The sequence below is a fragment of the Erpetoichthys calabaricus genome, chromosome 11 (assembly GCF_900747795.2).
Source record: "Erpetoichthys calabaricus chromosome 11, fErpCal1.3, whole genome shotgun sequence".
Lineage (NCBI taxonomy): Eukaryota > Metazoa > Chordata > Cladistia > Polypteriformes > Polypteridae > Erpetoichthys > Erpetoichthys calabaricus.
Window position 1 is genome coordinate 483,972 of NC_041404.2, and position 15,025 is coordinate 498,996.

Genomic DNA, 15,025 nt, shown 5'->3' on the forward strand with positions numbered 1-15,025 from the left:
CTACAGAAGAATATTTATTTTATTATTATTTTACATTTACACATTTTTTTCTGGGGACCCCGTGGCACCCCATCGAGGAGCCGTAGGCTGTGGATCTCTTAAGATCTCACTGTTGGGTTTGTAAGGTCATGCTACTCCTAAATTTCTATCTTGTTCAAAGATAAGATATAAAACAAAGTTCTAAGCTAATCGACCTGTGTGTTCTCCTTTTTAAAAATAAGAATCGATAGGAGAATCGATAAAGAATCGAATTGTTAAACAGAATCGAAAATGGAATCGGAATCGTGAAAATCTTATCAATTCCCATCCCTAGTTCTAATAGTGGAGATATAATTACAGATGATGGATCATAGCTCCATGAACCTGTATTCAGCTTCCAGCAAACTATACTAAATTTGTTCTGCCCTGTCCAAGCAGGAATTTCTCAAAATCCCATCACATTCAGGGAAACATATGTTAAGTGAGTTTCTAAATTAACCAAACAGAAGTATGTAAGTGGGTGTACCCTGTAACAGACTTGTAATCTGTCAGGAACATGTCAATAAATTGTTAACATGTTCGTAATAGCCATTTTTATTTTTATAATGCATTTTTATGTGTTTGTTTTACATTTTTGTTTTTATTGAAGTGCCATTATAGTGTCTCCATTTTCCATAGGCTCCACCATTTTGTTTTCTGAATTTAATGGGTGCCATTATTTTGTGTGTCTGGTTATAGTGTTGATAGGCAAGTGATGCAAGTGCCGAGTGACCCATCCTATCATTAACACATTCAATGCAGATATACGAAAAAGACAACATAAAGGGTAAAAGGTTAAATGTTGAGTCTAAAATATTGAGAAAAGTCACCTAGAATGCATCAATTAGTTTTATCCACTAGATGGCAGCTAAGACTGTGAGATGAACTTGAGCTAAATTGAGATGAGTTGAATTGCCATTCATTTTTCCTTACAACATGGCACCAAATACTGGCAGTCACTCTCAACCAAACAAATTCTCTGCAAAAGATGCTTTGTGCATTGCTGATGACTTGAATTCTGCACTGTGAAATGAGGATATTGGGCTGTCAGAAGACAATGAGAGTCTTCTTCCTTTTCTTCTTTCAGCTGCTCCCGTTAGGGGTCACCACAGCGGATCATCTGTTTCCATATCTTTCTGTCCTTTTCATTTTGCTCTGTCACAAACAACACCTGCATGTCCTCTCTCACCACATCCATAAACCTCCTCTTAGGCCTTTCACTTTTCCTCTTGCCTGGCAGCTCCATCTCTATCACCCTTTCCCAATATACCCACCATCTCTCCTCTGCACATGTCCAAACCAACACCTCTCTAGTTTTGTCTCCAAGCCATCCAACCTGAGCCAACCCTCTAATGTACTCATTCCTAATCCTGTCAATTCTCATCACATTCAATGCAAATTTTAACATCTTTAACTCTGCCTCCTCCAGCTCTGTCTCCTGTCTTGTTGTCAGTGTCACCGTCTCCAACCCATATAACATAGCTGGTTTTACTACCATCATGTAGACCTTCCCTTTCACTCTTCCTGGTGCCCGTCTGTCACAAATCACTCCTGACACTCTTCTCCACCCACTCCACCCTGTCTGCACTTTCTTCTTCACCTCTCTTCACCACTCCCCATTACTCTGTACTGTTGATCCCAGGTATTTAAACTCATCCACCTTCACCAACTTTACTCTCTGCGTCCTCACCATTCCACTGACCTCAATCTCATTTATACACGTGTTCTGTCTTGGTCCTACTAACCTTCATTCCTCTCTAGGGAATATCTCCACCTCTCTATGGTCTCCTCAGCCTGCTCCCTACTCTCATTACACATCACAATGTCATCCACACACATCATAGTCCACAGGGACTCCTGTTTAATCTGCTCTGTCAACCTGTCCATCACCACTGCAAATAAGGAAGGGCTCAGAGCTGATCCCTGATGTAATCTCACCTCCACCTAGAATGTATCCATCACTCCTACTGCAGACCTCACCACTGTCACACTTCCCTCGTACATGTCCTGTACAACTCTTACATACTTCTCTGCCACTCCCGACTTCCTCATACAATACAACAACTCCTCTCTCGGCAGTCTATCATATGCTTTTTCTAGGTCCACAAAAACACAATGCAGATCCTTTTGGCCTTCTCTATACTTCTCCTTCAACACCCTCAGAGCAAACATTGTCTTCACTGTCTTGTCAGAAGTCAATGAGAGTGCTGCTGAAAAATAGCATCAATAGCGTTGATGCCTGACTTACCATGACATGCATTTGATTGCCTTAAATGGTATCACACTCTTCATATATATAGGGTATTCACAGAGTTGTTAGTTGTATGTTTTTAAAATTTAAGTAATAATATGTTGACATTTTTTACAAAATGAGTTATTTGGAAAAAATAAATCATCCTACAGCCACAACAAATTCAGAAAAATAGCTTCCAAAGAGTTAAACGACATCTAAAACCTCTCATGTTTTGAAAGGAAAGAACTTGTGAGAGACCTGCACTTGAACAGTCAGTCACAAAGACTTAATGTAGAAAGACTCAGGTTATATGTTAATGTTGTTTTCAAGTTCAGCTTTGTTGTTTTTTTGGTGTTTTGACTCTCAATAATGACCATGATGATGCATTTGATTTCGCTCTTAAAGAAATGACTTCTTTGATAGTGACCACTTGCTATAACACATTCCTTTTCAACACTTGAACAACATGACATATCTTGTTTGGGATTACTGTTAATTAATTCCATCAGGAAAGGTTCAGATTGAAAAGAAATATGCAAAATCAATTGAGACAAATCAGTTGTTTTTTTTAAATAACATTATATAAACTGGAGTTGAATTACTTTTCACTGCACAAGACTAGAAGCTAAAAGTAAATCTCAGGAAACAGCTTTGGTTTTCTCACCATATCAATGAGCCCAATATTGTTTTGAAGTCTGACTCATCAAACCACGTTCTTGTGCTTGAGCTTACCGTGCCATGGTAAGAACACATGGAGGAGACCCATGAGTGGAAAGGAGTGAAATATAAAGAGCATAAAACAGCTATCAAAAAAAGGCACAAGAGCCAAATGTTGGACTGTGGAGGTCTGTGTAATGGCTTTGCAGGCCAGTTGTTCTGCAAAGCATTTGTGGCACTTAGGATCACGTGAGAGAGAAGAAGGAAAGTCATTTCTATCATCATGGGCGCAGCTGCGAACGCATCGAGATGATTTTGACTAAAGAAGGCGGGTCCATGGGTTGCTGCTAGGCCACAGGCCGGGGTCTGATCAACCCTGGTTGGGTCACCTGGGCAAGGGTGCATGATATTTGAAGACCTGAAACACCCGATGACTTTAAGTAACTTCACTGATGATGTGCTCTAGCTTAGCATCATGTAGAAGTTTCTGTAAGAATGAACTGCTGTTGTATTTTTTTTGATACCATTGATCACAATATTCTTATAAATCACCTTAGGCAGTGGGTGGGCCCCTCTGGCAGTGTCTTCAATTGGTTTGAGTCTTACTTAACAGGTAGAAAATTCTTTGTTAGTTGTGGTAATTATACTTTGAAGACACATGATATTCAATATGGTATTCCACAAGGATCTATCCTGGGTCCACTGCTCTTTTCGATCAACATACTTCCATTAGGTCAGATTATCTCAAGGCATAACGTGAGCTACCACAGCTATGCTGATGACACATAACTGTATTTATCAATAGTGCCTGATGACCCTGACTCTCTTGATTCACTGACCCAATGTCTTACTTGTGTTTCTGAATGGATGAGTAGTAATTATCTCAAACTAAATAAGGGGAGAACAGAAATCTTTGTGGTTGGCAAAAAAATGAATGTAATGAGGGTATTAGAAATAAACTTGATCCATTAGTCTTAAAAGTCAAGACAGAGGTAAAGAATTAAGGGGTAATTATTGACTTTGACCTAAATTTTAAATCATATACATATTATTCAGATTACTAGGACAACATTTTTTCACTTAAAATAGAAAAAGTTAGATTCCTTATAACTTTGCAAGATGATGAAAAATTAGTTCACACTTTTGTTTTTAGTCAACTAGATTACGGTAATGCATTCCTTTCAGGACTACCCAAAAAAGACATAAATTGATTGCAACGAGTGCAGAATGCAGCTGTTAGACTAGGAAAAGAAAATCCGAGCACATCTCTCCAGTTCTGATGTCACTATATTGGTTACCTGTGCCATTTAGAATTGACTTTTAAATACTGCTTATGGTTTATAAAGCCTTAAATAATCTCGCTCCATCCTATATTTGGGAATACCTCCCACCTTACACTCCAAATCGTACCCTTTGATCTTCAAATTAGTGTCTGCTTATAATTCCAAGAGCTAAACTTAAAAGAAGTGGTGAGGCAGCCTTCTGCTGTTGTGCACCTAAAATCTGGAATAGTTTACCGATAGAAATTCACCAGGCTAATACTGCTAAACACCCATTACTTTAATATGGCTTTCTTGTAGCTTCATTTTAGTGTAACCCTGATATTCTGTATATACATTTAATTATTGTTTTTATCATGGCTCTGCAATCCGTACTTACCCCTACTTTCTCTGCTGTTCTCTTTCTGGTTGTCTGTGGTGGCGATCTGTACCACCACCACCTGATCAAGGCACGTGCAGTCCCTACATTGATGGATTGACGGCCAGACCTCCACATGACCATCATCGTCTAACTCTTCCACGTGAAGATTGAAAACCATGAGGACTGATTGAGATCATTTATGTTAGGCAGAATGCTCAGTGGGTGCTGGGCCGTCTTGTAGCCTTAGAACCCCTGCAGATTTTGTTTTTTTTTTCTCCATCCCCCTGGAGTTTTTTTTTTCTGTCCTCCTGGCCATTGTACCTTACTTTATTCTTTGTTACTTAGTATTGCCTTCTTATTTTTATATTTTTCTTTCTTCATCTTGTATAGCACTTTGTGCCACATCATTTGTATGAAAACATACTTTATAAATACATGTTTTTGTTATTGTTATTTTGAGTTTAGTCTTGGACTGTATAAACTGTGCCTACTGCTCCTATAGTGTGTAAAACACCTTTGTATGAAAAGGAAGAGCGATAATAAACACATGCATAGTAATTGATATACTCAAAAACATGATGATATTTAATGTGAATTTACATTTGAATGGGAAAAAAACAAAGAAAGAACAATACTAAAAAGCTGAATTCTAGCTTAGACAGTAGGTTTCCACGTGTATTATAAAGATCTTCTTAAACCTGAAACTGTTAAACTAGATGACATGCATTATGCTTCTGCAGCTTAGCTCTGTACTGAATATAACTTTACTGTGACCTGTCGGTTGTTTACATGGATACCTCGATACACACACAGAGTTGGATTCAATAATTGTTTAAATACCTACTGCTAGTTTTTGGGGACTGAATGTGGATGTTGCATGGGATCTTGTACTTTTCCTTAAGATGCTCTAAGTCTTGATTTTCAGACTGTGTCTGATGTTGCAGGAGTAACTGCAGAAAATATAAATGGAAGACAGCACATTTTTGTTGGATTCAAGTTGATTTAGTACTTGATGAAAGCAGTCCTGGTCTTACAGCGAGCTTTAGATTGATAGACCAACCCAGGAATATATTTAAGGTACAGTGTGCTTCATTTTTTTCACTTAAAATAGTTCTATGTACCATCTTCTTACTGTACATGAGGTTAAAAAATAGCATGTGGGATACAGCATGAATTATTTCAGCCTAGTGAAACTAGCATGTTTGCTCAAATTAAAAGCGGTAATACTCCATAAAAAGTAACTACACACCAAAACAAATAAGCAACAATTCATATGTTAAGTTTAACACCCATAAAACAGTGAAGATTCATAAATAATCAGACAATTGTTCAGAAAATTTTAAACTTTTAATTAGAATAGGCATTGAGACATAATTCAATAAATATCTTGCTATACACATTTACAGCAGAAATATTACATTCCTTTATTTCCTCAGTTTGCTCACATTTTATACAAGCCAAAAAATATCTGCCATTATTTTTAATATATTATATTCATGCAAAATACTTTATTTTCCAGATTGATAACTGAAAATAAAATACCAGCAAAGAAATTGTTTTATGTTGCCAGAATCTGCTCTGAGGGGCAAATGGCTATGGTGCTCAAAAAGATTTAACAAAGCAATTAAACAAACAGCACTTTGTGCCAACATACTGAATCAGCAAACATAAGACAAAAAAAGGCTTGAGATAATACCAATATGTGAAAATTAAAAGTTCTATTTCATTTAATGCAGAAACATTGTAACAAATTATTTGCTGTTCAGGCCATTTTACAGCAGGTAATATGTATGTGATTTCCATACCTCTTCTCCTGGTGGTCTTGCAAAACTGTGGCAATTTAAATTACATTTGTGGTCCATCGTATGGCCATTTCTCTTATATGAAAGTTCAGCTGCCAACAACATGTTCTTAGAACAAAAAGACGCTATACATGTTTTTGTTTCAGGTTATAGCCTGAAAAACTGTATTTGCCTAACCATATCATTGTTATTACCCTTTCATGTGCTAAAAACAGAAACATATATTGTTTGGAAAACTGTAATTTCTGATGAGTGTATCTTACGGTTTGTTGTGGTCTAATTCTAGACAGAATGACGTTTTCTATATATTTCCACAAATCTTGAACCTAAAAGTAACAACATAAATTAGTTACATAAAACCTCCAGTCAAACCATTAATCCTTGTGTCAGGCTTTTCCCATAAGCCTAATTATCATTGCAAGATACATTTTAATAGTTTCTTCCCTCCAAAAAAAAATGCTGATAAAATTGTTTCTCTCTCTCTTCTTCCCTAGATCTTGTATGTACATGTAAGACTTGGTATGCATCTGAAAAATGGAAAAAACTGGTAAAAGGAGCAGTAATGACAACTAAAAGAAGGCCAGGCGTCTCCTGATGAAGGCTCAAAAGTTGGAACATGGAGGTTTAGCATGAAATTAACTTTTGCCTCTTATGTCCCAAGTATTTATGTAAGTACAATTGCTACAGAAGTGCTTTAAATATGCATTTTGTATTTCATAAGTATAATAAAGACAAAGGCATAAATTACTTTATGGTTTAACATGAAAAGTAACTAGTTTCACACTATATGCTTTCTCTGAAGTTTTTTTTTTAGCAGTTACACAAAAATGTAGGTTTTTCAAAACACTAAATACCCAATTTTGATATTATATACCTGTATATTTGATACGTCTTCTTTCAGTTTACTTCCATTCGAGCTATACAATCAGCAAAGACCCACATTTTGTGGAAAGATGGGAAATGGGAAAAAAACGCTACCATATTTTACGCAGAAGAAGAAAAATAAAACTATTCATCTTCTTCGGTATTCTCATTATCTTAATTTATAATTTCCTCTTAAATGCAAAATATTGTTAATTTTATTCCCATTGACTGCAGTTCTGCTTTAAATACAACACCTTTTCTTGTGTTTGTTTATATTTGAATATACCAGTACACTTGCTGAAAATTGCATGGACGGTAATACATGGGGGGGGGGGTGTGTGTGTGTGTGTGTGTGTTTGATTTATATGTATATGTACTGTAAATGTATATGTACTGAACATAACACTTAAGCAAATACGGTAAGTGCAGATGCAAAACAAAGAGTGCACTATAAAATACTTCAGTGGCTATTTAAATAAGCCTGAGGGTTGACAGTCTTTATGAACTTTTAAATATAAATCTGTTATTTCTGCTCCATGAGTATGCAGTTTCTATATTTTGTTTTAAAATATTAGTAATTTCCGTGCCACCTTATAATAATAGACTTGGCGCACACTGAGAAAAGGTGACAACCCAAACTGAAGCTGTGAACAACAATAAAGAATATCATTCCTTTTTACATTTCAAATAAAAAGAATGCAAATACTACTCTTTGACATAATGGGCTACATCATAATCAATAATGTGCATTATTATGTATAGCAAACCTTATAATTTTATTGTTATTCTTTGCTTTTATATAAAAAAAAGCAATGCAGTGTGTTTTAGCCCAGTATCGGCCTTCCATATTTACTTTTGCTAGGCAGCATCACTCTAGCATGGAAACTAATCAGATATGTTTGGACTGTATTGGTGTCAGAGAAGAATCTTCTAGGAAATTGAATAAAAATAAAGTTGAGGGGCTTGGAAGAACATTTAAAACATCAGTTTCATTTAATCACTACACATTATAAATACTATTATCTTTCTCAACACCATTATCTCTTATATGTACTCATCTGCAATTCTGAGAAAAGGAAGACGGTGCTCTTTGGTTTAAAATGAATGGATCTTAATGAATCTGACCACAGTACTTTCACATATACATGCTGTAAAAATGCTGTATTTAAACCACAGATATGGGGAAACAAGACACAAATGAGCAGAATGTATGTTACTCTATTGCTTTCTGATTTTTACTATCCAACACTGAATAACGCTTATTTTAGTCATGTCGTGTATATATAAGAACTGGGCTTGGAATATTCTATTTTCTGCTACAAATGCAGCTGTGCAAAAAGAGACAAAGGGAGGGTTTTCATAGAATGTATGTAAGATTGATATAGAATAAGCTCTTTCACCACTTTCCAGGAGTTACTGTAGATGAGAAGAGTGCTGGTGGTGTAATGAAAACAAACATAAAAAAAAGAAAGACCCCCCTTTGAGGGTTGTGTCTATGAACAACAGTGAAGAACAAAGGGGCCTAATGTAGGGCAATGTTCTAAACTTAATAAAACAAGAAATGTATATAAATAGTAGAAAAAACATATATTATAGTGAAATGTACCTCGAGTTGGAACTCCCAAAAAGGGATAAATGTACTGTACGCAAATAAAAACGATAATCAATCCAACCATTTTTTCAGACCTATTACTCCAGCTCAGGCTGGTGGAGAGCCAATGCTATCCAAACAGCAGCATAAACATTTCTGTACATTAATATATAAATAATAACAATGAAATCAAAATGTACTGTACACAAAAACGATAATCAATCCAACCATTTTTTCAGACCTATTACTCCAGCTCAGGCTGGTGGAGAGCCAATGCTATCCAAGCAGCAGCATAAACATTTCTGTACATTAATATATAAATAATAACAATGAAATCAAAATATACAATATTTAGCATACAATAATTCAAATCTATACCTGGCGTGTGAACCAAAGAAAATGCTGACCTCTGAATATGTTATAATTGACAGAACAAGACACACAATCACAGAATTATGCAAAGTTAACAAAAAATGTCACAAAGAGCAACATTAGTTTTAGCGACAAGAGTGGGAGACTATAAGTACTGTCGCTACTGTTCAACACCAGTATTGAAATTAATATTTTAAACATTTTCCAAATCATCTTCTTTTGTTATTCCATTCCAATACTGAGGTGAGCTACCCATCAGCCCCACAGCATCAGACAGAAAGCTGGCCCATAGCACACTTAACATATTAATTTATATTAATTTCATTCAATTTTCCATACATTGTTTCTGGCTCTCTAAACCTTAAACTAAAACAAGTGACTAGGAAAATGGATAAACATTTAGGCACATTGTCCATGGAATTTATTTTAAAAAGTCTTGCTTATATACATACTGCACTTCAGCACTGCGTTTTTCTGTTTTGTTGTATTTACATGTTTTATTTCCAACTAAATTGATCTGGGCTCTGTTTAATAGAAATTGGGTGAGAAAAAAAGTTATTGGCTTCCTTCTACCATTCATTTTCAGTTTAACCCTGTCCAGTATTGAGAAAAGCCAGAGTAGCAATGGGACACCAGTCCACCACGGGATGCACTGAGGCACACATCAAAAAAAGTTGCACTATTAACTTGCCATTTCATCTTAATTTTACTCCTTAAACATATTTTGGTTTATTTATTATCCATTTTCCCCTTTTTGTGTCAGTATTTGGGTCTGCATATACTTTGTACATTTTCTGGTGTCCAGACCAATGAGAACGACACATACTGTTATTGACCGTATGAGCACACTACTTCAAATTTCAAAGTGGGGAGATGCTTCTCCAGTTTTATCCCAAGGTTGATTTCTTATTTATTTTATGGAAAGCCAGTGAGACACTTGCAGAGACTAGTTACTGGTATAACACATTACTGACGTCCATCTAAAACAGGGGTCTCCAACTCCAGTCCTGGAGTGCTACTGTGGCTTCAGGTTTTTATTCTAACCCTTTTCTTAATTAGTGACTGTTTTTTTGTTGCTAATTTCTTTTCCTTCATTTATATTGACTTGTTTTTTTAAGATTCAGTCCTCTGAATTGCTTTATTTTTTTACTTAAAAACGGGACTCAAACAGAAATGAGACGTGATGTGATCCAACAGATGACCGGGGGTCGGGGTCTCATACTCAAAACCAATTACTTAAATAGAAGCTGATTCTTCTTATTAATTAAACCCGTTATTTAACTCTTTGTTTTGTTGTTGCTCTTATTCTGCCCCGGCAGACATTTCCAAAACTGTTGATTTTCTTTTTCTTAAGAACACTGGCAAAATATTTTGTGGACCTGAGCAGATCATACTCAAGACCTTCACTTTCAGGTCATGTGTTGGCTCATTTTGTACCAGTTGAGTATTTATGTACTGTATATTTTTGTGTTTTATGTTTTTTTGTTAATTAGGAATTATTATGCGTCTTATTCGTACATCATGTCTGTTAAATATGTACAGTCTCTTGAAGTTAGCTTGTGAAACTTGTGCTTTTTTGGGTGGCTACCCAAGAGGAGGGACTACTCAGATGTCATCCCAGTTGATTCCTCCTTCTGGATATACATGTGTGTAAAAGCCAGGATACAGCAGCCGAGCATTTTGTTTTCTGGAATCTTTGTGATTATGTCTATTTACGACTGAATTTAATTTTAATTATTATTGCTTTATTTAAGGCTTTTGATTTCTGGATTCTTTTTTTTGGGACTTTATTTCAGCAACTCAGTTGCCTCTACAGTGGTACCTCTGGTCATGACCAAAACTCTGGACGCGACCCGATTTGGTCGTGACCTGGACATAATTTCCCCATAAGACTGTATGTAAATACAATTAATCCGTTCTAGACCGTACGAACTGTATGTAAATATATAGTTTTTTAAGCACAAAAATAGTTAATTATACTGTAGAATGCACAGTGTAATAGTAAACTAAATGTAAAAAAATTGAATAAGACTAATAAAACCTTGCGAACCGCTCGCTGTAACACTTTTTTATGAGTTTTAAGCACAGGGAAAAAAAATTAAATGCCACTTCTCTTGTGAAACTTTTCAAACCATCCTCTACTGGCTTTAAATTCCTCACTTTCGCCACTCAAAGGATTTTTTTTTCAGCAAATCACCATGAATCTTCCTGGCTTTCTCGCATATGATCAGCTCGCTTACGCTATGCCCTGCAAGTTGCTTCTCGTTCAACCACACTAGCAACAGTTTTTCCACCTCTTCCAGCACTTGGTTAACATTATAACTCCTTTTGCAACATCAGCTGCTTTGTTAGGCCCTGTATATGCAAACAAAAGAAAATGGGAAACAGAGAATGGGAAATCATTGGCACGTACGAATGCGCGTAGGGAAACTGGCCGCCTGTGTTTTTGTTCGACACCAGAGTGTGTGGTTGTGAACAGATGCAAAATTTTGGCAAACTTTTTGATCGTAACCCAATTTGTACGTGCTCGGAAATGTTCGTGACCAGAGGTTCTACTGTATTTGCTATTAGGAGCCTGTCCTGATATTTTTCTATTTTTATTAATAAATTCTTCTTTTTATAAAAAATTTTGGTTACCCTTCATTCACAATTTAATGGGTTTCCACCTTCTTGTTGGGCTTTTTAATACATTTGGGGACTCTTGAGTTCATTTTGAGGCTAAAATCCCTTTTGGGTCTGCAGAGCCTGAGGCAGGCCACTGCAGCTGGGATTTAGCCCCATTATGGTGAGGCCTTTCCCAGGCAGGTAAGGGAAGCCAGGCCTGGCTAGTAAAGCCTTTCTGGAGGCCCCACACCTCCTATTTGTCATGTTTGTGTCACCAAGTGACAAGTGACAACGGGATCTCATTATTGTTCAACTGCTAATTAAGGAAAAAAAAAAATAAGGGTCTGGAGTCTTAAATAGCAAGACAATTAAAATGAAGGCAAGAGAGTTTATTAAAAGCAAAAACTTGTCACTAATTAAAGAAAAGGCTTAGAGATAAAAACTGCAGCCATTGTAGCACTTCAGGACCAGAGCTGAAGACTGATGATCTAAAAAATTGGGAATCTCAATCTCAAAAGGTAATTATAGTCTTACGTTAAACACTTCACATTTCTTGATATTGCACATATGATTATATCAGTTTAAAAAAGTATGAGAGTACTGATGATAGCTTACTATATCTAAAGGCAGATATTTTTAGGATCCACCCTTTCCCGCATAATGTTTAGGTTTTAAAACTTGATGATGGTAATAAAAAAGGAAACACAAAAATATACTAGTTTTAGTCTGTGGCACAGGAGTAAACTTGTTTTTAGGAAGGCAAAAGAAATGATAGAAAAACATAACTTTGTAAGAAAAAAATTGATCTGAGTACTGCTAAAACACAAAAACAGGATGGTTTTTAATTATGCATATTGAATATGTGGCTTTACACATTGCAAGCTACAAAAGCAAAAGCAGACTCGGTGTGTTGTCCAGGGTCACAAGTGAATCGGCAGCCTCGTGCTTTCGATTTCAGTGCACTACAGAACAACTCTTATTTGATTAATACACCTATTTACTTTTGACATAAAAATTATTTGTGGCTCATGTATAACATTTAACTTGTCTTATGTGTGTATTTCATTAGGAATATTTAAATAGTAGGTCTACCTAATGCACACTATGTGAAATGAGTGGAAAAGAAAGAAGGAGTACCAGTAAACAGAACAAAAGATAATAATTTTTTTTGAAGGTTCTTGTGTCAGGGAGCTAAAATTTTGATATTCTCCAAGGGCAGAGTGAAAGAAAGACTACTGAATGAATTACATGAAAACATCTTATAACTGCTGCCATACTTATGCGGACCTGTTTCTGACAATGACTTGTATTTCTGATCCTTGACTTTGTAAAAAAAACATGAATAAATAAAATGACAACAGATGAAAGAGGCCAACAGAAAGAACAACTCTGATGATTTTGCATTAATGAAACATATTGCACCAACATTTTGTCAAAATTATTCCCATATTAACAGGAACATATGCACATCTGCAGTATACACTTAAACAGAGCTCAACAAAGAGCAAAATCATATTGAGATAAATATTTAACCTACTATAAAGCTGAAGCATTCATTCTGTGCATTTGCTTTACCACTGTAGTACTTATAATACTTACACTGAATAGGAAGTTTTATATCACTACAATAAAAAATGTAACTAACTGTCTTGGTGCTTGGATAGTTACATTTTTCTATAATTTGCATTCTTGGACACATTGGGATTCACTAACATGTTTTATGCTTTTAAAAATATAAAATCTTTAGGAATGTGAAAAAAATACTTTATGAAATGATTTATATGAAAATATAAAATGCTCTGTCAGATTGCTTCCTTTCTATCTACACACTTGTGACTATATAACAAGAAAAGAAATGAAAACATCTGATTACGAATTTACCACACACTACAGTATAAAGTCACAGAAATGATCAGTACTGAATTTGTCAGTCTGTGCATCGCCATAAGCAAAGTGCTTGAATGGGAATCAAAAGTGCACCCCCTGAATACAAGAATATCAGAAGGAACCAAGTCAGTGTTTCGGATTTCCCCATTTCACTGTACTCCACACATTACGGACAAACATTAAGTTTATGGAAATGATTCTGAAATGTAAAACTGAAAATCAAACAAGCAATCCTACTTTTCTGATGCCTAGTTTGAAAAAAAAAATGCGTATATATTTTCCTAAAGCACACGGGTACGACTTTTTTTTCATTTTTCGGTCATTTCAGCTTTCAAATGACATGCTTTATGTCCAATTACCTAATAGTGAATGGAAGTCAGTAGTATTTTGATTATACATAATTTACAATGCTTAGGTTTTGTCATTCTACTTTTTTCCAGCAGGGTGTCTCTGAAACCTGTTTAGGTTGTTGAAAGAGCTTTCTTGTTTTGTCCTTTCTTCTCCTTCTCACAAAATCCATTTATAAAGTGTGTTTTCCTTTGCAAAGGTCATTTTAATTTAATTATATTTTAAATATTGCCACATTCATATTTCATGCATTTTACTGCATTGCTATTGCACAGGTCTGGAATGATCCTGGAAAAACCAAAAACAAATAAAAAATAAAGAAAGAAATAAAGAAATAAAACACATCATTTACCACCACAGCTATTTGGTTATCCATTCTGCTGATTTGATTTACTGCTTATGGACATCTTCACTGCGTATTATCTTGTAAATGATCCAATAGAAAATGTTAAAAATCAGGAAGACAAGTGGAAAGGCCACACGAGACACTGTGTCGATCCTTTTGGCACGGCTGATGAAAAGTTTGCGCATCTCTTCAATTGATTTCTCAGGTGGGGCAGTTGTTGCTGGAGCATTGTTGTTGTTGCCTTTGATAGATATTCCATCTTTGGCCTGCAGGCAAGCTGGACCCATCCCGTACGCTGCGAAACTGAATCGACCTTCTCCAGTTTCATCCTCCTGGAAAACAAAGTAATAGGAAATCATGCAAATTGTTTTTCGTTCTTGGCTATTCAAAAGCAATTTGAAACCTTAATATCTTATGGAAATCGTGTTTTCCCAATTGTCATCTCAAGGTTTTCCAAAAAAGAACACTTTTTTTTTCACTGCTATATAATAATTTATTCATTTAAATATTGTGGCAGAAATTATTTTCAGTTTTGTCACTTTTAAGATTGTTCAGGGATTTACGTATTCCTTGAAGATATGGTTTGCTATTATTAATACAAGTTAATGTAAATTATGTCTTTTCTGCAGTAAGATGTTCTGCTCTAATCCACATGGTGTTGC

General features: G+C 35.6%; 1 protein-coding gene across 1 annotated transcript in view; it reads right to left on the bottom strand.

Moving 5' to 3' along the window:
- Window positions 1-5,883: 5,883 nt before the first annotated feature.
- Window positions 5,884-15,025, bottom strand: part of glra1 (glycine receptor, alpha 1) — a 167,245-nt gene continuing 158,103 nt past the window's right edge. The window contains exons 9-10 of the mRNA XM_028812518.2: window positions 14,370-14,695; window positions 5,884-6,878 (exon numbers count right to left, since the gene is read on the bottom strand). Of these exons, the coding sequence (XP_028668351.1) occupies window positions 14,408-14,695 (288 nt within the window). The 3' untranslated portion in view covers window positions 5,884-6,878; window positions 14,370-14,407. The remainder of the gene's footprint in view (window positions 6,879-14,369; window positions 14,696-15,025) is intronic.